Consider the following 25382-nt stretch of genomic DNA (forward strand, 5'->3'; position numbering starts at 1 on the left):
CTCTCTCTCTGTCTTTCAAAAATGAAGCAACATTAAAAAAAAAAAAAATGTGTTTTAAAGATTTGCGCTCTCTCTGCCCCTCCCCCCCAAAGTAAATAAATAAACAAACAAACTTCAACAAATACACACACTTTAAAAAAACATACCGTTGTGGATGATGTTAGCGACAGCTTCACTCTGCTCGCTCTCCACTCTCACAACCCCGAGGGAGGACTAACTACCCCCATTTCACCGATGGAGAAACTGAGGCTCAGAGAGCGCCCCCCCCCCCCCCCCCCCCCCAGGCTGCACAGCTAGGCTGGGAGCAGAGCCGGGACAGCCCGGTGCGGGTGCGTGAGACGTTTGTCGGTTGCCTGGGTGACCCCACCCTCACCCCCACCCCCCGCCCAGCCCCCAACCCCAAGGCACATCCGCCGACCGCCCCCTTCCCCCACCAGCCCTCCCGGAGTGTTTTTCTTCCCTCCTCCTGGGTGTTTTGGTTTCGGGCCCCGGAGCGGCCCGGCCGCGTAACAGGCGGTTCCCGCCGGCAGGGTCAGCCCAGGGCTGGCGGGGAGCCAGGAGCAGCGCCAGGGCCAGGGTGGGGAGGACTCAGGGAGCGATCACCGCCCTTGCCCCCCCAAGGGGGTCAGCCAGTTCGGTTTCCCTCTCCCCCTGCCCCCCCCAAACCCGTGTCCCGCTGGCTCCACCTGGACAGCGGGGCCCAGCGTGGTCGCGGCCCCCATCTGTGGCCACGGGGGCCCCCTCGCTGGATGCGGGGCGGGTGGCTCCGGGCGGGGTTTCCCGCGTCCTTGCCAAGGTTCCGTGCGCTCTGTTCGTTATTAAACATTGATGGAGGCTGCAGGGTGCCGGCCCAAGAGGCCTCCCAGTTGGGGGAACGAGGGCAGGGCGCAGACGCCCCAACCCCAGTGGGGTGGGGGGTGTTCCGGCCAGGACCAGAGGGAGGGGCTGGGGGCAGGAGGATGGGACGAGTGCCTGGAAGACCGGGAGAATTCTTAGCTATGACACCTAATCACAAGCAACCAAAGGAATACGTAAATCGGTCTCCATCAAATTAAAAAAAAACAACAAAAATTGACCAAGGTCATTCCTAAGAAAGTTGAAAAGGCAGGGGCGCCTGGGTGGCTCAGTCGGTTAAGCATCCGACTTTGGCTCAGGTCATATCTTGCGGTTTGTGAGTTCGAGCCCCATGTTGAGTTCGAGCCCCATGTTGACAGCCTGGAGCTTGCTTCGGGTTCTGTGTCCACCCCCCCCCCCCCCCCCCGCCCCCCGCTTGTGCTCTGTCTCTCTTTCTCTGTCTTTCAAAACTGAATAAACATTTAAAAAAATTCTAAAAACAAAGTTGAAAAGGCAACCCACAGAATGGAAGGAAAATTATCTACAAATCTTGTATCTGACAAGGGATCGATATCCAGAATATATGAAGCACTCTTACAACTCAAAAGGAAACAGACAAATAGCCCGATTAAAAAATAAGGAAAGGAGGGACTTAATGTGACAGCCTGTCAACATTTGAAGATATCGGTACTTGATATCCTGTTAAGGAAAACGTGCCTCCGAATTTTAAGCTGGAGGGGTCACTGGAACAACTTTTCGAAGAGAATCACAACTACATGATTTTTTTAGATTTTCAGTACATACTAAGAATTGTGTACAAACTGAATTGTCTGTACTGACCCTCAGAACAACCAATGAAAACTCAATTATGAAAAAAAATATGGAAAGCATTCAAATAGATGTTTCTCCGAAGAAGGTCTATAAATGGCCAATAAGCACATGAAAAGGCGCAGAAAGAAAGAAAGAAAGAAAGAACAAATGAAAGAAAGAAAGGAGGGAGGGAGAGAGGAATGAAAGGGAGGAAGGAAGGAAGGAAGGGGAGAGGAATGAAAGGAAGAAAGGAAGGAAGAAAGGAAGGAAGGAAGGAAGGGGAGAGGAATGGAAGGAAGGAAGGAAGGATGGAAGGAAGGAAGGAAGGAAGGGGAGAGGAATGGAAGGAAGGAAGGAAGGAAGGATGGAAGGAAGGAAGGAAGGAAGGAAGGTGAGTGAATAAATACACAGGGATAACGTCCATGCGATGGAATATTATTCAGCCATCGTAAAGGAATGTTGTTCGGACACACGCTACAACACGGATGAAGCTCTGAGACGTTTATGCTGAGTTTGTTTCGCTAAAGAACACACACGGGAGGCCACGCGTCGTATGATCCTGTTTATATGAAATGTCCAAAGAGACAGATCCATAGAGAGACAGAGAGCAGATTGGCGGGAAGACAGGGAGCCAGGGGCTGGGGGAGGGCGGGGGGAGGGGAGGGGGAGTGACCGCTCACGGGCACAAGGTTTCCTTTGGAGGTGATGGAAATGTTCTGGAATTAGACAAAGGTGATGAGCGCGCAGTATTGCGAAGGCACCAAGCGCCACGGAATTAATTGTTCGTTTTACAAGGGTGATCTGTATGGTGTGTGGACATCTCTTAAAAAAAAAAAAAAAAAAAAGCACTGACAAACAAAAAAAGGAGGAAGGAACAAAGGCACACAGCTGGGGGAAGGGCCAAGGGCCTGGCGTCTGCAGGGTGAGGGCGGTTAAGCGCGAGAGGCCTGGCCACGGCTGTCCTGCGTCATCCCTACGGCCCAGGGTCCTCGGGGGCCGCTGATAACCTCAGCCCCATCCTGGCTCAAGGGAGGAGACAGAGAGACAACATCTCTTCCTGACCAAGCGCAGAGGCCCCTGGAGAAACGGAGGAGGGAGGGATCTGGGGAGGTAAACTGAGGCAGCCTATCTCCCTGATGGAGACATGCTTCCTGACTCAAGGCGGAAGCCATGATGAAAGGGAGTCAGATCAAGAGAGACAGACGGAGGAGAGGGAGCGAGAGGGGGCCAAGGGCTCCGGAGAGGCCACCTTATCCATTTTCCAGACCAGGACGCTGAGGCCAGCAAGGCTGAGTTGTCTGTTCCTCTGAACAGTAGCAGGACTCACACATCAGGTCTCAACCATCCTGCTCCAGGACACCATCCCCCAGCCTGAGAATAAAACCCATAGGCCCCAGGAGGCAGTAACCTCTATCCCCACCCCCCCCCCACGCCCCCACTCCCCCATCAACCACGCCTGCCTCAGGGCCTTTGCTCTCTCCGTTGTGTTGGCCTCTCTTCACCACTTGACCCTGGTATCACTGCTTCCAGGAAGCCCTCCCTTACCCACTGTTCCCACTTTCACTAGTCGCCGTCACTGTGTCGGGTTTATTATAAGTCCCTGCGTGACGATTACGTGACCATCTGCCTTCCCCACCGCGCCAGAAGCCGCTCGTGACAGAACCAGTTCTGACCTGCGCAGCATAGGGCTTGGCACACAGTAGGTGCTCAACGCGGACTTCGCAAATCAACGGATGAATACAGATGTGAAACGGCGTCTGCTACAGTCCTGACTGCTAGAGCTGCTGGGAAGAGCTGAGGGCTGGACATTCGGAGGACCCCAGAATAAGGAGTACACACTGGGCGCTCAATAAACACCGGGCTGGGGCTCTGCTAAGCAGGGTGGTCCAACCCAGTGAGGTAGGGACCCCAAACCAGTGCTCTGAACCCTTTCCTATTATACACACAGGCAAACAGAAACCCAGAGAGGCACCTCCTATAGGTCATTTCCTAGCAGCAGAAACAACTCAAAGTACAAAAAGGGAACTCAAAGTCAACAAAAAGGGAACCTGATGGAGGGGAAAAAACAAACAAACAAACAAAAAAAAAATCCCAAGGTGGTGGGCTTCAGGCATGGCTGGATCCAGAGACAAGGGAGCCATCTCACTGGGCTGCTGTCCTCCCTGAAAGCTTCTCTCCCAAGGCAGTTTCAGCCTTCCCCATCGCCCCCCCTCCTGTGGAAGCAGGGTGTCCACTCTCCCCATTCTACAACAAGAAAATTCCAGATGGTGCTCAATAAATGTCCAACTCCTACTCCTTGGACCCAGGGGGGCTGTGCCTCGGTATGGGTTTGTTAACTCCTGGGGCCACCAAACAGGGTGGGTCCAGGACTGGGGCAGCCCCTATGGGGGCGTTTAGTTACCTGGAGGCTTCACTGTGAGGGGTAGGGGTGGGTATCGGGTTCTGGACTTGAGAAGGTAGCTTTGAGCTGCGGCCCAGGTCCCTCTGGTCTTTTTTATGAGGCCGCTGACCCGGCATCCCTTGCTGTCTGCCCACTTGGTCTTGCCACCAAGGAAGGAGGAGCACTGATTCGCAGGGGAAGGCATGCCTGGATGGGAGGTGGCACATCCACGGGAGGGAGCATGCGCACAACGGTGAACCGTCTCTCGCAGCTGGAGCACGGGGGGGGGGGGGGGGGGGGGGGGGGGGGGGGGTGGCAAGGCTTCTGTTCTCCCGTCTACATGCATAGATGGAAAACTGGGGCGCCCCCCAGGGGGCGGGGCCTGAGCCTCTCCCTTCCCCGGGGCGTTATGGAGCCAGACCTTTCTGCCCCAGAAGCTTCCTGTCCTTTTGCCACAAAATGCAGGGGTTCTGGGTTCTAATCTCCTCCCCTTCCCCCTCCCCGCCCTCACTTAAAACCGTTAAAGTGTTTTGCAAACTCCGTGGCGGGGGAGGGGGCGGGGAGGGGGGCAGGGGAGGCCCGCGAGGGCCGAGAGACACGGGCTGGTGTTGCCACCTGGTGGCCACGGGGGAATCCGAGCCGACGGGAGGAGCTCGGGTGGGGAGGGACGGAAAGAGGGCAGATTCAGGGTCCGAATGGGGCGGTGTGTGGGGCGGGGGGGGGGGGGGGGGGGGGGGGGGAGCTGCGGAGCGTTGAGGGCGAAGAGAAAGGAGGAACCCCAAGCGCTGACCCTGGGCGGAGGGCGAATCGACCCCTAAGAGGGGTGGAGCTGGGGGAAGGAACCATGGCTCCTGATTTCAGGGGACCCGCTCCCCCTCGGGCTGTCCCTCCCCTTGCCCAGTCCTGATCTGGTAGAGTTCGGGGTGATCATCCAGTTCTGTCTCATTTATTAAAACGGAAGTCTCATGTATTCAGCCATAAGCCCCCTCCCCCACCCCACAGCTCTGTGAGTTCAGTATTATCCTCACCCCCATTCTACAGGGGAGGAGACTGAGGCTGAGGAGGGGCCATCACTTCCTTCAGAATGATTAGAGCCCCCCCCCCCCCCAAGCCCCTTGTTTTCTCCACCACTAGATCCTCAGAGCCTGGACACCCTGCAGCGCCGCAGGAACTCTGTGCCCAGACTCCCCAGCAAGTGCTCCTGGGACAAGAGGTCCAGCCTCGGGTCCTAGGATCAGCACGAGCCCCCCCCCCCCCCCAGCCTATTCAACACCGAAAAGTTCTGTCCCTTCCCCCATGGATGTCTTGGGGGGGGGTAGCAGCTTCCATTTTCTGGCGCTTTCTAGAGTTCCCACCAGAGGACATGTTGCAAGACTTGCTAGACAGAGTCAGTGGGGGGGGGGGGGGGGGGGGAGGAGGGCGGTGGCATCAGAGCCTCCAGGGTGGAAATGGGGTCTGGAGCACCTGGCCCAGGTTTGACTCCCACCAGTGCTGTGTAGCTTCAGCCTAGCCGCTTGCCCTCTCTGAGCCTCAGTGGCCGTGTCTGTGAGATGGAACAGCCATGTACCTCTCGAGGTGGTTGTGGGGGTTCAGGACATCGCGGGAGTGTCTAGACAGAATAAGCTGGGTATGCAACGTTTGCTTAATAACCGGCTGTCTTCAGGCTTCCTGCCTGAAGGACGACTTTCCCCTCTGTCCCTCAGGCCTCCAGGCCGGTGTGCGAAGGGCCACTGAATACGGGAGTCTGTATTAGGTCCCCCAAGAGCGGTGAGAGTCCAGCCGCCTGGGCAGGGCTGCCCTCCAGACCATCCTGCCTTCCCGGCTCCGGAGTCTGAGCCTCAGGCTGTCCTCGCACCTGTCTCCTGTCCTCCGAGGGCAGCTCCGCGTCCAAGGCCAGCTCAGGAGTGCCCTGAAGCAGCCGTGTCTTCTCCTTGAGATGCCCGGGCGTGTCCAGGTCCGTTCCCTCACCTTTTTCCCAGGACACGTTCACCACCAGGGCCTCTTTTCGGTACACCTCCTCTGGGAAGTCTGCCGGGCTTGTCCACTGCCAAGCCTAGATAGGAAGGGTGGGCCCGAGGCTGTGGGCAGCGCCCTATTTCCTATCCACACGGGGAGTGGATCGTGCTCCTGCTGGCTTAATTCTCTAAAACCCTGAGACCAATTCGAGGATCGGCTCTAAATCAGTGACCCCCCCCCCCCCCATTCGGCATCCCCTTGGGAAGTCCTCCCCGGCCCCCCATTTCTCTTTGGGAAATTGTTCCTCTTCTCACTGTTGATGTGATTGGGCAGGCAGGGCAGTGTCCCCACCCCAATTTGAGTGATGGACATGTGACCTGGCCCAGCCAATCAGAGCACTCTAGCCCCTGATTCCATGAGCATGTGGCCCAAGCTGGGCCAATCACTGCTAGCCCTGAGACTTTCGCTGAAGTGAATGGGGAAAACGGCACCTGCTTCCACTGGGGAAAGACTGCGCCTGGCTGGGAGGGAAGACTGCAGGCAGAACAGGAGCCCAGACAAATGGATGTTCAGTGTCGAGATTCCTAGATCTAGCCATGCCTGAAGGCCACCATCCAGGGAATCCCCCCCCTTCCCCCCTGCCCCCACCCACACTGGGTTCTTCTGTTGTTGTTTCTGCTGCTAGGAAATGACCCACCCACAGGAGGTTCCTCTCTGGGCCTCTGCTTGTCAGTGTGTGAAATAGGACGGGTTTTTGGAAATCCCTGTGTCAGTGGTTAGGGGAGAATAAAATGAGTGAAGGCATGGTTCTGTAGAACCCCGGCCCAGAGTATAGACCCAATAAATAAGACCTTAAATTAGAAAAGGAGTGCCCTTACCTGCTTCCCCTGGCTGCTATGGAACTCGACCACAGTGCTGGCACAGGGTGTGGGCAGAGGCGGGCACAGATACCGCGCAGCCCTGGGGAGGGAAGGGAGCTGGTCGGAGGAGCAGTGTTTCTATCCGTTCTTACTTTTTCATTGTTCTGTCTTATTTTGTTCATCTCCACTAGGTTATAAAGGGAGAACTGATGTGGATTGGGCGGGGGGGTGGGGGGGATGTTGGCGGGCGTCTGACAGACCTCGTTTCAAATCCCAGCTCAGCCCCTACCGCTGGATACTTTGGACCTGACTCTCTGAGCCTCAGTTTCCTCATCTGTAAACTGGGCACCAATACCTACTATTGCTATTATGGACCATCTTGGGGGAGATGGTGTAAGTTACCTGTTCAGGCCGAGGTACCCAAGGACGCCCAGGAGAAGGATGCTCAGGAAGCTCCCCAGAGACGCGAGGAGTACGGACAAATCGAACTGGGAAACCTGGACTTCTGGGAGTGGGAGAGGTTGGGTTGGGGGAGGGACACCTCCTGCCTCTTACTGGGAAGGGAGGTGGGAGGGCTGGACCCTCCATCAACTCGCTGCTGACCATGGCATGCCATGGGTCCCTCTGTGCCTCAGTTTCCTCATACGTGAAGCCGGAGACCGGGGAACCCACTTGCCCTGTGTCTGCGGGACAAAGGCCTGGCCCGCCATGCCCAGGACACCGTAACTCCAAGTGCCCACAGGTTGAGCCCATGTGGTTGCTCCCCTGGACCCAGACCTGCCACCCCACGCGAGGATTGACTGCCTGGTTCTCTTGGGACCAGATTCCACCGTAAGGACAACAGGCAGCGACTATGGCAGGAACAGGGGTCATTTGATTTCCAAATCTCTTCCAGCCACACAAGCCAGGACAACGGAGCCCGCCGCCTCCTTATCTTTGCGATAAGAGAGACACTCATTCATTCACATTCACTCACTCAATAAATAGCCCCCTGCCCCCTCTACCTCCCCTGGAGCCCCCAGGCTGGAGGGGGGTGGTGGGACAGAGCCTGGGACACAGACACCCTCCCTCACCCACTCCCAAGATGTCAGGCCAGGAAGGAAGGGCAGTAACAGCTAGGGGGGCAGGGGGCGGGGTGGGCACCCAGAGGAAAGCGTGGAAGGCTTCCTGGAGGAGGAAACTTATGAGCCGAGTTTTGGAGGATGGAAAGGAGTTAGCGGGAAGCACAGACATTCTGGGCAGAGGCGCCTGCACAGGCAAGGCAACAGGAGTGTGAGAGAAGGTTCCGGAAGGGAAAAACCGCAAGAAGAGGTGGGAACAGAGTGAGGTGGGACTTCCTCCTGAGAGTGATGCACTGGGGGCAGGGGCAGGGCCAGGGCGGGGCGGCTGGGGGAGGCTTGGGCCGGGGCAGTGCATGCTGGGTAAATACCCAGGCCCCGCCCTCCTACTCACCAAAGCTGAATGGCTGGGGTTGGCTCCAGGCGCCCTGCAGCGTCACTGTGTCTGCTCGAACCTGCACGGTATAGGCTGTGCCAGCCCGAAGGCCACCAAGGGTGACCTCGGTCTCCGTGGGCTTCACAGACAGCTCTGTGGGAGGGAGGCAGGCGCGGGTTCTAGACGGCCTTTACTCCCATCGGGCGATGGGATGCCCGGGGCCTGGCTGGGCAGCGACACCCTAGGAGTGGCAATGGGGCCTCAAGGCGTTTTGCTGAAAACTCTTAATGCACCCACGCACCTCAGCTTATTTGGAGGAATCTTCGTCACCAAAATATTTAGCGAATGGTGCTATTTTTCTCAAATCCTGACCTCTGCAGGCTCCTTGCTCCGTCCCCTGCCCAGACCCACCTGCCTTTTCCTCCAAGCTCCTTAGAGACGCCAGGTTCTGTTACACCTCAGGGCCTTTGCACGGACAGTCCCCCCCTGCTCTACTTTGTTCACCCTTTCCCCGGATATCTGCGTGGTTTCCTCCCTCTCCTCCTTAAAAACACTTTTTCGGGGCACCCGGGGGGCTCAGTCGGTTGAGCCTCCGACTTCGGCTCAGGTCATGATCTCGCGGTCTGTGAGTCCGAGCCCCACGTCGGGCTCCCTGACTTTTGGCAGATGGGTTTTCGGTAATGGCCGCTTCCAGCTACGCCGCCCCGAATAAGCCACCGAACCCCACTCGGCCTCATTTACCCCCTCTAAGCAATGGGTGGCCAGGCTGATGGCAGGTGTCTTTGATACCTGGGTGTCCCCCCTGCCCCCGGGGCATCTGTGCCTTGACCGGTGAGTGCTAGGTGCTTGGTGGGAAGGCAAGACACAAAGAGGCAGGTCTCGCTGGCCCGGCCCGTTGCTGCAGGAGGTGGGGGGTGTGAGGCCGTATCGGAAAGGCCGTGTTCCCCGCGTGGAAGAGGGGGCCCCCAGGGTGTGGAAACGATAGGAACCTCCGGCCCTAGTGAGACTTGCCCGGCGTGTTCTCACTTCTTCCCCTCCTAAGGGGCGAGAAGGGGCACCTGACTGAGCCCAAGTCCAGGCTCCCTTAACCCTTGGGCGGGAATCCCGCTCCAGGCCTCAGTGTTCCCATCTGTGAAATGGGGACAGCTGCTGATTCACAGGAGGGGCTGCCACTCACACACGGGGTATGTTGTGGGCACACGGCTGCTGCCCCCTGGGGGCCTGGAAAGGGCCGTGGAGACTCTGAGCCCATCTCCTGGGTTATGGGTGGGAAAACCAAGGCCCAGAGAGGGGCAGCGAGGTGCTCGGGGTCCCGCAGCCAGGCAGACCTCCATCCCAGACCCCTTCTCCCCACAGCCGGACCCGCGCTGCCTCACGTACTGGACGTCTGGCCGCCATCCTTCTCCTGGCAGAGCACGACGTACTCCTTCAGGACGCCAGGGCAAGCGCTCAGCACGGAGGGTGCCCACTCCACAGTCACGGAGTCCTGGCTGAGCCTTTTCACCAGCACGTGTTGTGGGCTTCCGGCCCCCAGGGCTGCAACCGCGGCCATGGTCAGTTCCAGGAGTACCGGCCGGACCCTTCCTTCCCGCGTGCCCAGCCTGGCCCCGCGCGGAGACCCACGCGGGTGACCTTGGCGGCAGAGTCGGGCGGGCCTGGGTTCGAGTCCCGGCTCCCCGACCAGGCGCCATCATTTCTCTTCTCTGCGCCTCACTTTATTTAATCTATAAAATGGGGCGAGGCCGCTCGGGGCGTCTACAGGAACCCCCTTCTGCGTGTCTGGCTTCTGGCCGAGGCCTGGCCCGGAGTAAGTGCCCCTGAATGTTCTTTCCCTCCTCCTCACGCCCAAGGGCGCTGCCAAGCCCTCCGGAGGGACCACCCCGTAGGTCTGGGCTACTCACCGTGGCCCCCGAAGTGGTAGGTGGACAAGACCGTGGACCACGAGGTGGGCTTCTGTGGGTGTGCGGACGCGAAGATCGTGATGCGGTAACACATTTTCTGCTCCAGCGCCCCGGATGCCCTGCTCCAGCTGTAGGTTGCTGGAAGGATTGGCCCGGGCCAGGCCAGTGAACAGGTTGTATTTCCCTCCACATCTTGGCGCTGGCCGTGCCTCGTGCCGGGAACTCCCAGAGAGCGCTCCTGCTCATGCTTCAAAACCCTCGCACCAATGTCCCCTCTTCCGGGATCCCTTCCTTATCCCCCCACAGCCCGTCCCCGCCCCCGCCCCAGCCCAGCCCTTCCTCTACAGGGCCTGGTGTGCTGCCTGTCCCCAGCTCTGTCTCCCCAGTCTGCGGACTCCTCACGGGCCAGTCTGAGGCTGAGGTTCCTGGCGGGGGCCAGGCCCAGGGTAGGAAGCGGGAGGGAAGACGCGAGGTTGCCGGGGCCATGAGCCCTCCCCGTTTTCCTCCGGAGGCCTCATTAAATTTGCCGCCAGTATCTTGCTAGCTGCACCTTCTCTGGCACGGGTGAATGTTTAACAGGCACCCTGGGATGTGAGACTCATTACCTACTGGGGCGCGATCTGCCCAGGGCTAAGTAAGCCCTGATGCCCCAGGATCCTGGCAGGGAGCTCCCGACCTGCATGGGGGGGCAGGGTCCAAGTCTCAGCCTGGCTCCCACCTCTGGGGGACGTCGGGTAAGCAGCCAGGCCTCTCTGGGCCTCACACACCGCACACGCGCGCACGGCCCATAGAGGTCTGACCCGACCAGGAGCTCTAAGGCAGAGGCAGAGGCGGGGCATTACGGTACCCATTCCAGTAGGGTCCCGATCCTGGGGTGGAGTCAGGGTGCAGGTGGTCAGGCTCCTGTCCTGGCCCCGGGGCTGCCACTCGATGCAGTAGGTCATGTCCGGGGCCCAGGCTGGCCAACGCATGATGGTCCCGTTGGCGCCGGCGCTGATATTCAGAACCCCTGGTTTTGGAAGGAGCGGAGAGAGCCACGTGAGAACAGGTGCCCCCTTCTCCCGCCAGTCCAAGGCTCCCGTAGCCCCGTGCCATCCTCTGGCCAAACCCTAACCCCTCGGGTCTGGCTCTGTCTCCTCACACTGGGGGCCACCGGGCTGGGGGCCGGGCCCAGGGGCTGTTTGAATAAGCTCGGTCGTCTCCAGGTCTGACCATGAGTTCCCTGCCAAGACTCCCACCGTCCGCGACGCCTGTACTGATTTCGCACACACACACACACACACACACACACACACACGCGCGCGCGCGCCCCTCCCCTTCCCGCCCCGCCAGCCCGGGGAGCATCTCTTGTTCCAGCAGATGTCTGGCCACCCACCTCCTGTGACGGGTGGGTGTGGTGCCGGATGGGCCTCCTGGCCTGCGCACAAGGACACACACACTCACCTCCCGGCTCGTCTCTCCCACTCCCGACTGCAAGGGCGTCTGCAACAACCTTGGGGAGGTGGGCCCTACTTCCAATTCTGGGGTCCGCAACTAGCACGTATTGAGCGCCGACTATATGCGCCGGGCCCGTGTGAGGGCTTTGCTATACCCTTCGCTACCAACGGGGACTGCGATCACCCCACTAACACAGACTCGGAGGCTCAGGGAGGGAGAGCCACTGGCCCAAGGTCACACAGCGGGGCCATGACCCAAACCAGGCCGGGAGCTGACCGGCTCGCTGCTGTGCGAGCGGCTTCACCCATCTGAGCCTCAGTTGTGTCATCTCTGAAATGGGCATCATGGTAACAGCCCTGTGCTCCCAGGGTTGCCGGGTGGCTCGGTGGGGCCGGGACCAGGGTGTGAGTGAGGCAACGATCGGGCACAAAATGTGAGGCACTGAAGAACTCAGTCGTCAGGGTAAATGTTGTTTTAAATGCGATATTAAAAAAAAAAAATAAAAAAAAATCAAGGGGCACCTGGGTGGCTCAGTCGTTTAAGCGTCCGGCTGGGGTCATGATCTCACGGTTCGTGGGTTCGATCCCCCGGATCGGGCTCTGTGCTGTCAGCTCAGAGCCTGGAACCTGCTTCAGATTCTGTGTCTCCCTCTCTCTCTGCCCCTCCCCCACTCGTGCTCTCTCTTTCTCTCTCTCTTAAAAATAAGTCAATAAAACATTAAACATAAAATAAAATATAAATAAAGCTAAAAAAGTCAAAACATGAACGGAAAAGTATGTGATGGGCACAATTTACAATCGCCAAAAGGTGGAAACAGCCCAAGTGTTCCTCCGCGGAGGAACAGGTCAATGCGCCGTGGTCCCGGCCACGCGATAGAATATTCCTCGGTCATAAAAAGGAAACGTGGCTGAACTTGGAAAACGGTATGCTGGTGAAAGAAGCCAGATACAAGAGGCCACGTGGTGTGTGACCCCGTTTCCGTGAAATCTATAGAGACAGAAAGCGGGTCAGCGGTTGCCAAGGGCTGGGGAGAAGGGGGATGGGGAGTGACGGCTGATGGGCACGGGGTCTCCCTTTGAGGGTGATAGAAATGTTCTGGAACCGGACAGAGGTGATGGTTGCGCATCACTGTGAATGTCCTAAGTGCCACTGAATCGCACCTGTTAAAGTGGCTGGCGTTGCTACGCGAATTTCACCTCAATAAAATATGTATGGGCGCATAGGTGCCCGTATACATAAATATAAATCTTGATTTTTTTCATCATACGTATAAATACATGTACATATTTAATTATGTGTATGTATACATAATGAACAAACATCAAGATTTTTATTTTATGCTGGGGGTGGGGCGCAAGCGAGAGAGAGGGAGAGACAGGAAGACAGAGGGAGAAGCGGGGCTCCCCCGAAGCGGGGCTGGAGCTCCCCTGCTGCGGAACTCGAACTCACGAACCTGCGAGATCACGACCTGAGCCGAAGTCAGATGCTTCATGACTAAGCCACCCAGGCGCCCCAGATATCAAGATTTTAAGTGAAGATAGGATCAATCCTGTGCCCGCCTCGCCCACCACACCCTGATCTCACCCTGGTCCCCGTACTTTATTTACAAAAACAGGTGGTTGGTCCGGGCTGTACTTTGCCAGCTAGAGTTTTGTTGTTTGCGCGTTTGCTTTAAATACTGCGTTGTAACATGACATGCCCTAACGAGTGATTTGGACACGTTCCTAAATTCGACACCCCCTTCACTTTGTGCCTCACCCACCTCCCCCTCCCCAGCCCTCCTGCCTGGCGGAGGCTCAGAGTAGGTTCTCAGATCCCAGAGGCCCTCCCGCAGCCCTCCCCGGCCAGAGGAGACACCTGGGTGGGTGTGGGCATGGGCAGGAATGTGCCACGTCTGGTTGGGGCCGGGGCCGAAGCGATTCTGGGAGACAACAGCCAGGTCATAGGCGGCGCCGGAGATATTGATGAACCTTCTCAGCTGCAAGGTCTTTGTGGCCTTGGGCTTACACGGGCAGGACAGCATGTGCAGGTGGACACGGTAGGTCACCTCCCCGCCAGACTTGGACCTGAGGCAGCCTTCTGGAAGCTCAAGCTGGGGCAGCTGTGGGGAGTGTGAGAGACTTGCGGAGGCCTGACCCCGGCCATCATCCCCAGGGTGCAGCCCCTGGGCAGACTCATCCATGGGCCAGGGCCTGTGCCAAAAATTAAAACAACACAACACAACCAGCCCCCGCCCCCTGTCCCCCAAAGAGAAACCCTCCGTGCTGCCAGCTCAGTTTCCTTCCCTGTAAAATGGGGGTTAACTAGACTGTTCTTAACGGGTTGTTTATGATCTCCCATCTAGACTGACACGGGCGACCCCTGGCCTGCCCGCTTGCACCCTAGCCCCTCACTATCTGGCCCCCACCTGGCAGCCAGGGGAAGTCTACGAACACCTGAACCCCGCCATATCCCTCCTCTGCTCACATACCCTCTATTGCTCCCAATTACCTGCAGAGTTAAACCCACGGTCCTTGCCACCTCCATGGCTCTTCCCCATGTCCTACCCGTGCCCCGACTCCAGCCTCTTTCTTGTCTCCTTCTGCCCATCCCAGGCCACCCTACAGCCCCGTGCCGGCCCATTACCTGCCCATCCAGAGTCACCTGCCTCTTCCCGTCTGGGCGGAGTGCCCCCACCGAAAACCTCCAGCTGGGCTGTGGGAGACGTTCTGCAATGAATGGGATGGGCAAGACAGTGACGCCGGGGGCGTTCCCTTGCCCGCCGCCACCCACAGACCCCCGATGGGGACCCTCCCCCGCCCCGCCTTGAAACACAGGATTCCCATGGGATGTTAGTTTGCAAAATCTGAAAACATGGAGATCTAGTCTCCAACAACGTGACTATACTTAACGCTAGAAAACTACACTTTGAAATGGCTAAAATGGTACATTTTATATATGATGGGCTTTTTACCACACATTTTTTTTTTTTTTTAAAGTCTGAAAATAGCTCTTGGAGTTGTTTTCTGGCAGATAATGCACTTGGGCAGGAGGAGACCCCAGATCACAAGGCCAGGAGCAAACGTTGCCAGTGGCCTCATTCTTCCCTCCCTCTTGGACCACGTCGCCACTCTAGAGCTGCCCAGACTCCAGCTTCCTGTGTCATTTGGGAAAGTACGTCTTTGTGACACAGCCATTTTCCCCTGTCAGCGCCCTGGGTGGCTTGAAAAGAGCAAAAGCAACGAAACACCTCGGAAGAAGAGAACGACTGAGAAATGTTGCTTTTCAGATGATGGATTCCCCACATTTGACGACGTGAAACTCGCTCACCGTTCTGCCCCCTTTTACTCATTTCCACTGATTTCTCCCGTCGCCTGTTTACTGACACCCGCCGCCTTATTTCCAAGGCCCACTGCTGAATTCTTCTTCTTCTTTTTTTTTTTTGTTTAATGTTTATTTATTTTGGGAGCGAGAGAGACAGAGCATGAGCAGGGGCAGAGAGAGAGAGGGAGACACAGAATCGGAAGCAGGCTCCAGGCTCTGAGCCATCAGCACAGAGCCCGACGCGCGGCTCAAACTCACGAGCCGTGAGATCGTGACCTGAGCCGAAGTCGGACGCTTAACCGACTGAGCCACCCAGGCGCCCCTCCGCTGCCGAATTTCTAATGCCTGCCCTGGTTCCTGTGACTCTAGGTGCTCTCACCAGGGGGGACACACACGGGGCTGCTCCAGCTGCTCCAGGGGTCTCCTGGGGCTCCCGGCCTGAGCCGCCGCCTCCGCAGCTGGAATTCCTGGGCTGCGTCCATCTGCAGGGGGCAGAGGCATGACTCTGGCAAGAAACAGGTCAGACGTCAAGCTGAAGGGCTGTCCCACACCTGGGGGTGCCCCGGGGCTTGGCACTTGGCACTTAGCCGTCATACACTTTTTTTTTTTTTTTAATTTTTTAACGTTTGTTTTTTAAGACAGAGAGACAGAGCACAAGTGTGGGGGGAGGGGCAGAGAGAGAGGGTGACACAGAGTCCAAAGCGGGCCCCAGGCCCTGAGCGGTCAGCACAGAGCCCGATGCGGGGCTCGAACCCACGAACCGCGAGATCATGACCTGAGCTGGAGTCAGATGCTTGACCGACTAAGCCACCCGGGTGCCCCAGTCGTCATACACTTATTGAGTGCCAGCTGTGTGCTGGGCCCTAGGGACACTGCGGGAATAGGCCAGGGCCTGTCCCCCTGGGGCTTCGAGATCACCCATTCTTCTGGGGGCGCCTGGGTGGCTCAGTCGGTTAAGCGGCCGACTTGGGCTCAGGTCATGATCTCGCGGTCCGTGAGTTCGAGCCCCGCGTCTGGCTCCGTGCTGACCGCTCAGAGCCTGGAGACTGTTTCAGATTCTGTGTCTCCCTCTCTCTGACCCTCCCCTGTTCATGCTTTGTCTCTGTCTCAAAAATAAATAAACGTTAAAAAAAAATAAAATAAATAAAAAAATTAAAAAAAAAAAGATCACCCATTCTGCCCCTGCCCTAGGTCAGAGTCTGGCAAGGCCACCCATTGGGATGTGCCCCTGATCAATGGCTTCTCACCCCCCAGGCTGTTTCCTCACCTGTGAACTGGGAATAATCCAATACTGAACTACAGGGTGGGCCAGGAAGCACACAGAGAATTTAGCACTGGGCCTGGCACCCAGTGGGTGCTCAATTAACTCTAGCTTGCTGCAGCTGTTGCTATATTATTCTCACCGAAGCCAGCATCATCTTGACGTCCACAGTGGCCCTAGGACAAGATCATATATATACGTATATATATATACACATATATACGTATATATACATATACACATATATATGTATATATATGCATATATATACATATATATGTATATATATGCATATATATACGTATATACATATATATACATATATACATATATACACATATATACACATATATACATATACACACACACACACACACACACACACATGAATGAACCTGTGACCATTTCGGTGTTGAGAAATATTAGCTCTCTTCATTGTAAACAATTATTTTAGGGGCACCTGAGTGGCTCAGTCGGTTAAGCGGCCGACTTCGGCTCAGGTCATGATCTCGCGGTCCGTGAGTTCGAGCCCCGCGTCGGGCTCTGTGCTGACAGCTCGGAGCCTGGAACGTGCTTCCAATTCTGTGTCTCCCTCTCTCTCTCTGACCCTCCCCCATTCATGCTCTGTGTCTCTCGGTCTCAAAAATAAATAAACGTTAAAAAAAAATTCTAATTAAACAATGATTTTATGTGCAATGTGGGAGCCTGGGCTGGAGGCAGGAACAGAAAGAGGATGTTTGTAAAAATAAATAAATAAATAAATAACCGGAAATAAAAGAGGACATTCGTGGAAAAACGAGTGACCTCTGCAATTTAATTCATAGCAATATGCCAACATCCATCTCACTTGCAAACCAACACACTCAAGAATGTGAGATATTAACATGCGGGGAGGCTGGGTGGAGTTTCTGGGGGAGTTGTCGGCTTCCTGGAAACTTTACGGAGAATCTAAGATTCTTCTAGAATTAAAAGTTTACTGAAGAGATTTCAGGAGGCAGGGGCGCCAGGGTGGCTCGGTTGGTTAAGCGTCCAACTCTTTTAATTTCGGCTCAGTTCACGATCTCACGGTTCGTGGGTTCGAGCCCCGCATCGGGAGCTCTGCTGACAGCTCAGAGCCTAGAGCCTGCCTTCGGATTCTGTGTCTTGCTCTCTCTCTGCCCCTCCCCTGCTTGCGCTCTCTCTCTCTCTCTCTCTCTCTGTCTCAAAAAAAAAAAAAAAAAGACAGAAAGAAAGAAAAGGAAAAAAGAAAAAAATCTTTAAAAAATTACTTTAGATAGCAAAACCTGTATGTCTATGGTGTTGGGGGTCAGGAAAGCCAGATTTCGGACACAGCCTGGCCCACACTTCCCGGTGTGATGCTGAGAGTCCCCCAACATCCCAAGCTTCAGTTCCCTCCTCTGCTAAGGTGCTCAGGGGGCTGGAAATAAAACAGACAGAGACTCCTTTCGCCATCAGAGGCCCCATATCACTGCCTCTGACTGATTCCGTTGACCTGATGGCATAACAGAGACTCAGAGGGGCCCAACATTGGGAGGGATGGCGGGGCTGAGGCTGAGGCGGCTCCCTGACCTCAAGATGCTCCCAGTCTGAGGGAGGAGGAGACGCCATAATTCAGAGGCTGGAGGTCTCTGTCTCTCCCAAACTAGGGGCTTCTTCTTTTTTTTTTTTTTTTTTTTTTTAAGTTTATTTATTTTGAGAGAAAGAGAGAGAGAGATGGAGAGAGCACGAGCAGGGCAGGGACAGAGAGAGAGAGGGAGAGAGAAAATCCCCAACAGCCACACCGTGAGATCGTGACCTGAGCTGAGATCAAAGTGTTGGGACGCTTAACCGACGGAGCCACCCAGGTGCCCCCCCAGACTAGAGACTTCCTGGGCGCTAAGCAAGGGCTGAGATTTCTGGCAGGCCCAGCTGGCTCTGCCCCCGGGGGGGGGAAACAGCAGGGGCGGCAGAGGGTAGCCAAAGAATGAATGAAGGTCCAAAAAAGTCATACAGAGAAACAACCTAAGGGTCCGTCGATGGATGAATGAAAAAAAACAAAAACAAAACCAAAATCAGGTGGTATATGTATACAATGGACTGTCACTCCGCTGTACAAGAAGGAAATCTTGCCGTCTGTGATGACATGAATGGGGGAGTGTATTATGCTAAGTGTAAAAGGATCTCTCACCCACGTGGAATCTACAGCAAAACCACCCGGAAACATGTGGATACAAAGAACTGATCGGTGGTTGCCAGAGGCAGGGGTGGGCGGTGCGTGACATGGGTGAAGGTGGTCAAAAGGGACAAACTTCATTTGTAAAAGAAGTCAGTCCTGGGGATGTCATGTCCAGCTCGGTGACTGTAGCTTATAATACTGCCTGATGGGGGCGCCTGGGTGGCTCAGTCGGCTCAAGGCATGATCTCCGAGTTCGTGAGTTCGAGCCCCGTGTCAGGCTCTGGGCTGCCAGCTCAGAACCTGGAGTCTGCTTGGGCATCTGTGGCTCCCTCTCTCTCTGCCCCTCCCCTGTTCATTCTCTGTCTCTCTCTGTCTCAAAAATAAATAAACGTTTAAAAAATAATAACAATAATAACACTGTGTGGTGTATTTGAAAGTTCCTGGGAGAGTAGATCTTCAAAAGTTCTTAGGACAAGAAAAAAGGTTTATAACTTCGTGTGATCATCTCACAATATGTATATAAATATCAAATAAGTCTGTTGAACACCTGAAACCAATATAATGTTATATGTCAATTATATTGAAGAAGAAAAAGAAGAAGAAGAAAAGGAGGAAGAGGAGGAGGAGGAGGGAAGGAAGGAGTAGAAGTGGAAGGGCAGCTTCCTGGAGAGGCGGCCCTGGAGCTGGACCCTGAAGGTGGGCTGGATTCTCATGTGCTCAGATAGAAAGGAAAGCATACAGATGGAGAAGACTGCATGGGTAAAGGCAGAGTCTGGAAATGCCGGGCATGAGCAGGGACTAACAGCCATTCAGGAGGGGACCAGAGGAAGCACGAGGCAGGTGAGGGTACCTAGGGCCAGCCGAGGAAAGGATGCCCTCCTGAGGGTAATAGGGAGCCATGGAAGGTGTGCGAGCGAGGGAGGTCACGACGAGAGCTGAGTGTCAAGGAGACTCCAGAGGCTAGAAACAAGGCGAGAGTGGAGGCCAGGTAGGAGGGGTGAAGGGTGTAGAGACGGTGAAACTGATTTGGGGGATGGAGCTGCCCCGGGGAGAGGCCTGTGTTCTCCCCCCGCCCGGGGAATAAACTCACCAGCTTCCAAAGGCTGCCGGCTGTCCGGTGGCGGAACTGGACCTCGGCGCCATCCTGGCGGGCTGGGGTCTCCCACTTCATGAGCAGCCGCCCCGCGGAGCCAGACACCTTGATGTCTCCCAGCAGCGGTGGGTCGTATTTAACTGGAAGCAGAGATGGGGTTCGGGGAGGGGGCCAGCATATGCGTGAGTTACTGGTCCTGAAAATTTCAGAACATCCGTCCCACCCAGCCCAGGGTAACTGACTAAGCCCCCAGTATGTGACTCGGGGAAACCCTTACATGCTCCATCTAAGCTTGGGAGGGAAATATCAATACCCCTTAGAGCAATGCTGTAGTGAGACAGGCGTTTTTGTAAGTTGCTGACGGGGAGGGTCATTGACAATCTATTTTTCTAGAGGACTATTAGGGAAATCTTACTAATTTTTTAGACCCTGACCCAAAGAGAGACATCTATCGTTCTTTCTGCATCTTGGTCACACCATGCCTGATTCTACCGCAGGGCCTTTGCACTTGCCGTCGCTCTGATGTCCTCCACCTGGAACACACTTTTTTACGCTTTATTCCTGTTGGATCTTTTTTTTTTTTATCCTTCCGGGCTCAGCTTGAGCCGGAAGCCTCCTTGGCCTCCCAGCGGTATCTCCTCGTATGTAATAATCATGCCTCGTTCATCACCCCCGCTTGATTCTGGGCTCCACGAAGGCAGAGAGAGGCAGGGCCACGAGTACGGTGAAGCAAGAAAGGCAAGGGTGTACAAAGACACGGTCGGATCCTGTCTTTAATTAACTAATGAATTTATGAGTTTAGAGGGGTTTTGTTTGTTTGTTTGTTTGTTTGTTTGTTTGTTTTTGAGAGAGAGAGTATGAGCAGGGGAGGGGCAGAGAGAGGGACAGAGAGAACCTTAGGCAGCCCAGCGCGGAGCCTGACGTAGGACTCCATCTCAGGACTGTGAGATCATGACCTGAGCCAAAATCAAGAGTCGGACGCTTAACCGACTGAGCATATTTTAAAACGCGATATTTTAAAACCGACCCCGTATTTTAAAACGCGGTATTTTGTTCACCGTGGATTTTTTTTCCCATGAATTTTGATTTTTAAAAATATTGCATGACCGTAGTGTTTATATCGACTAGCGAGGTTTGGGGCACCCCTTGGAAATGTTGTGCCCCAGGCGGGCTCCCTTCTCACCTCACCCTAGTCCCAGCCCCGAGCTGCAGACTTTGGTGGCCTCGCTCGTGTCCCTGTGACTCAGCGGTAGCACACAGTGGGAACTCAGCAACGATATGTCAAAGTGTATGTGGTTGAGTCGTGAAAACAGACATAGAAGACCCAACAGGGTCCCAGCAGCTTTCACCCAGAAGCCACCTAAGTGCCCGGCAGCTGGGGATTGGCGAGGGGACCATAAAAAACTGCCATGTCTCACGATAGCGTGTGATGTGAAAATAGCTGGCGTTATTGAGCCGCTTGCCGGAATCCCCCCCAGGTCCAGGCTCAGGGACCGGAGGCTTCTCTGGGTGAGGAAGGGGCCGCGGGGAGGAGGAGGAGGAGAACAGGGTACTGACCTGAGCTATGAAGCATCAGGGTGACCTTGGGTGACTTCTCTGTCCGGTTCCCGGCTCGAGATTCGACCCAGAGGGTGACGGCCTGCAGCACAGAGATGCCGTCCTGGTCGGAGAACTGCACGTTGGTGGCCGAGCCCGTGGCAAAGTAGCAACAGCGCCCGGACCTGAGGCTGGGGAGGGAGAATGCTGGTGCTGAGTCTGGGGGTCCTCGGGACCCCCAGGGTGCCTCGGCAGAAGGTGTGAGTTGCATCCCAGCATCTTCTTCTGCCCCCTTTGCTCCCCCTCCCTGGCCTGGGGACTCCGTGGGGATCAGCCTGGAACCGAGGGGTTGGGTGTGTGTGTGTGTGTGTGTGTGTGTGTGTGTGTGTGTGTGTCCCGGAATCTCGCGAGATGGGCTGCCACAGGAGGAAGGAAGATGGGAATGAATGGATGGGAGGATGGACGAGTGAGTGAGAGGGTGGGGACGAGGGGCTAGAGGGACGCCCACCCACGCTGACACCCCTCCCTTCCCCTCCCCCCCCCCCCCCCCCGCCACAACATAGAGTCCCAGCCCTCTCTTCTCACATGAGAAACTGAGCCTCCCGAAAGGAGCCTGACAAGGTCACACATCTGAGAGAGGAAGCCAGGGTGGGATGATGAATGAGGGTTTGGGAACTGGGGCAGGGTCCTCACCAGCACCTCAGGAAGTGGCTGACCCCAGCCGCGGGGCCCTCGTACCGCCAGGAGCATTCATAACCGGCGCTGAATATTCGGTAACAGGTCAGGTCCTTGGGGCCTGAAGCCGAGCCTAGAGGAGATACCAGAGGTTTGGGAATGGACCAAGAATCGGGAGGGGCCCCTCCTTGCTGACGCACCCTCAGGATAAATCTTTGTGACATTTAAGGAACCCGCTCCCAGCCCCCTCCCTGTGCCCTTTTCTCCTGTCCCCTGCCGTCTCCAGTGCTCACCCCCCCTCCAGCCACACCAGTGGACTCCTCACCAGTCCTCAAACACACCAAGCTTACTCCCACCACAGGGCCTTTGCACACGCGGGGCCAGCCGCCTAGAATGCTTTCCCCTCAGATCCTGACATTCCAGTTTCTCCTTCAGGGTCACCTCCTTGACCACCAGGCAACCTGAAACAGCCCCTTCCTTCATCCCCCACCTCCTCTGGTTTCTCATAGCACATCCTAGGATGCCGTCCATGTACGTGTTTGGCAGTTGGGGTCACGGCCGATTCTTTCATGCCTAGAACTGTGTCCGCACAGAGTGGGTGCTCAGTGACTATTTCTTGCACAAAAGAGCGGATGAGGAGCCTGTTCAATGGCAGGCCCTTATTGGGGTGCATCACAAGCACACATGTTCCAGCTATGCCTGCCTCCGGGGAGCCCCAGAATGTCTCACGGCTGCTTAGCCCCCCACCCGTGCTGAACAGACACAGACACCAAGTCTGCGACCCTGCGAGGGAGGGGACGAGGCTCAGAGAGGCAAGCGACTGATCCAGGACGCCCGAGCTTGGAGAGGATAGGACAGTAGGCCGTCTGGTCACTCCCAAGACCTCAGGCCGGCCTCAAACTTTGGCTGGGCAGGAGAGAGCTGAGGGACCGGCCCCCAGGGATGGGCCAGTCAGAGCCCCGCATGCCCTCTCCCCACAGCGCAGGACTGTTCCAGACCTGAGTCTGCATCCGGATATGGTGGGTCCTGAAAACAGCACCCGCTCGTGCCGCAGGCTTCGGCTGCAAAGGCAACAAAGAGATCATGACATTCCCAGAGTTCCACTGCATGGGAGAGGGGCTCAGGCCGGGGGGGCTCGCCAAGTCACCATCCACCCACCTCTCCACATTCCCATCAACGGATCCACCCACCCGCCCTGCCGTCCCTCCGCACGTCCAATCTTCTACCCATCCATCCACCCGCTCGTTCATCCACGCGTCAGCCTCTCAGGCTGCTCTTCCCAGGGTCCCCGGGACCCCTCCCCGTCTCTGATCTCCAGCCCTGCCTGACCCCTGAAGGCCCTGAAACCCTGCCGCTGCTGTTTCCAGAGAGGGAAACTGAGGCACAGAGAGGCAAAGGGGTGGCCTGAGGTCACACAGCAGCAACAGCTGAACCGGAATTAGAGTTCAAACCCAGCCATCTGCAGGGGTCTGGGCTCCTTCCCATCTGATTCCACAAGACGGAGAGAGTATATGAGTATATATAAGGTAGGAATATACCATGTACTACAAACATAATCAGTTACCCTGTATATCACTTATATACATATTTGTTCTTTACCCTTTTCTTAGCATTTCTTTTTATTTATTTGTTTACTTATTTTAAAGGTTTTATTTATTTTTGAGACAGACAGAGGCGTGAGCGGGGGGGAGGGCAGAGAGAGAGGGGGACAGAGGATCCGAAGCGGGCTCTGGATGACAGCAGAGACGCCCACACGGGGCTCGAACCCACGAACCGTGAGAACATGACATGAGCCAAAGTCAGGCGCTTAACCGACTGAGCCACCCAGGCGCCCCATCCTTTTCTTAGCATTTCTCACAGAACTCTGGGAAGTGGGAAAGATTCAGGGGTTCGGCCCATTCCACGGAAGATAAAATCAAGACCGGAGGGAAGATGCCCAAGTTGGACCCCGGAAGCTATGATCAGCGATCTCCCATTTGAGAGAGGGAAAGACTGAGGCCCAGAGACGCAGAACCCACCCCAGAAACCCAGATCCACGGCCTTTCACACACGCGTCTCCCAGCAAAGAGCCACCTTGTCAGGGTGAAGCACTCACCGCCCTGCCCTGGAAGCAGGAGCAGAAGGAGGGGGACCAGCCTGGTCAACAACTGCCCCATTAAGTCCATGCAGAGGCCTGCAGCCCCAGATGAGCTTCTGTGTTGCTGGCGAGGTCCGGCCACCCCGTCCTTGCCCTGGAACACATTGAAGCTGAGCAAGAAAGAATGCTAAAAAGATTCAAAAAAAAAAAAAAAAAAGTTAGGTGTCATGGCCCCTCCTGGCACAAGTCAAACTGAAAGAGAAACCCAGGAAGTCAGCTCGGTGATGGTGGCCTCATCCCAGCCACAAAGCCACCCGTGGGGCCAGTCCGACCCAGGGCCTTAGATCTCAGGGTCTCTTCCGACCCAAGAAAGACCCAAGCAGGACACCGGGTGCCAGCCTCATGAGGGGGCAGCTCTGTGCCCTTGCCCTGGTCTCTGGCCCTCTCTAGCCAGCTTCTGAGACTCGGGTGCCAAATGGGAGCCCAGGGTTCTTGGATGTCTGAGTTCACTCTCCCAACAAGTCATTCTGAAGTGTTTGCTGTACCTTACCCCTCCCCCCGCACCCCCCCCTCCCCCGCCACAGCAAATGCCCACCTCCCCGTTTCCCAGACTCTGGTCTCAGGGCACCCTGGGTCCCGGCTCCTAAAGAGCCCCTTTGCTTCCTTCAGACTAAGCGTTTTCTCTTCTCCGTGTCTATTTCTTTGGCATCTGGGGGTCTCATTTTCTGAGTCTTTCTCCCCACTGCCGAAAGAGGCCCAGGATGTCCATGGAGAAGCACTGATTCATGCTACAAAGCGGATGAATCTCAAACACATCGTGCTGAGCGAAAACAGCCAGACGCAGCAGCCCACATGTTGTATGATTCCATGTATATAAAATGTCCAGAGCAAAAAAAAATAATAATAATAAATAAATAAAAAATAAAAAATAAAATGTCCAGAGCAGGCAAATTCGAAGAGACAGAAAGATTAGTGGTTGCCAGCGGCTGGGAGGTGGGGGCTGGGGAGCGACTGCTAATGGGGACGAGCTTCCCCTTGGGGTGAGGAGAACGTTCTGGAACTAGACAGAGGTGAGGGTTGCAAAACGTAGTGAATGCTCTAAATGCCACTGAACTGTGTATTTTAAACTGGTTACTTTTATGTCATGTGATTTTTCACCTACAAAAAAAAATTAAAATGTTCACGGAACCGTGGGAGACTGAGGAGCATACGGTGAGGGTCTCTCTTGGAAGAGCATCTGGGGAAACTGAGGCCCAGGTGGGCCAGGAGGAGGCCCATTCTTGGAGAAGCCCTGTCCCCGGGGGGGGGGTGGGGCAGCTGGGCCGGTCAGGGTCAGGCGCCCGGGAGGCCATGAGGTCAGAGCCATGGGAACAAAGAAACAGTGTCCCAGGCCTGGCACAGTGGGGACGGGGACCCCGTGACCCCGCACAGAGCAGCCTTCACTGGCAGTAGGGCCAGGCCAGGCCAGGGGGTGGAGTGGGCTGCAGGACTGATGTGGGAGGCCTGGGGGAGGGGCAGAGACAGAGAGAGACAGAGACAGATTGCGAGAAACATAAGGAAAGAGGGAAGAGACCGGTTAGAGATAGGGCCAAAGTCACGACCTCCCCTCGAGGAGCCTGAGACCCCACCCGAGGAGACACCACCGTGGGCCCCATTTCACAGATGGAGAC

The 25382-nt window shown here is 55.9% G+C and overlaps 1 protein-coding gene across 3 annotated transcripts; it reads right to left on the reverse strand.

Moving 5' to 3' along the window:
• Positions 1-5431: 5431 nt before the first annotated feature.
• On the reverse strand, positions 5432-23884 carry IL12RB1 (interleukin 12 receptor subunit beta 1). 3 transcript variants are annotated; one of them, XM_042928886.1, is made up of 16 exons: positions 23731-23884; positions 22634-22696; positions 21654-21768; positions 20982-21151; positions 19422-19564; positions 16319-16352; positions 15295-15420; positions 14238-14320; positions 13470-13713; positions 11023-11184; positions 10176-10313; positions 9655-9810; positions 8293-8427; positions 7243-7345; positions 6859-6940; positions 5432-6077 (listed from the first exon to the last, which is right to left on the reverse strand). In XM_042928886.1, the coding sequence occupies exons 1-16, from the start codon at positions 23798-23800 to the stop codon at positions 5724-5726; spliced, it is 2178 nt and encodes a 725-aa protein (XP_042784820.1). In that variant the 5' UTR covers positions 23801-23884; the 3' UTR covers positions 5432-5723. The 3 variants fall into 3 exon arrangements, with proteins under 3 accessions (XP_042784820.1, XP_042784818.1, XP_042784819.1); XM_042928884.1 differs by having other exon boundaries at positions 7243-7342; positions 23731-23881; XM_042928885.1 differs by lacking the exon at positions 7243-7345 and having other exon boundaries at positions 5921-6077; positions 23731-23881.
• Positions 23885-25382: the final 1498 nt, after the last annotated feature.

This window comes from Panthera leo, chromosome A2 (assembly GCF_018350215.1).
Source record: "Panthera leo isolate Ple1 chromosome A2, P.leo_Ple1_pat1.1, whole genome shotgun sequence".
Lineage (NCBI taxonomy): Eukaryota > Metazoa > Chordata > Mammalia > Carnivora > Felidae > Panthera > Panthera leo.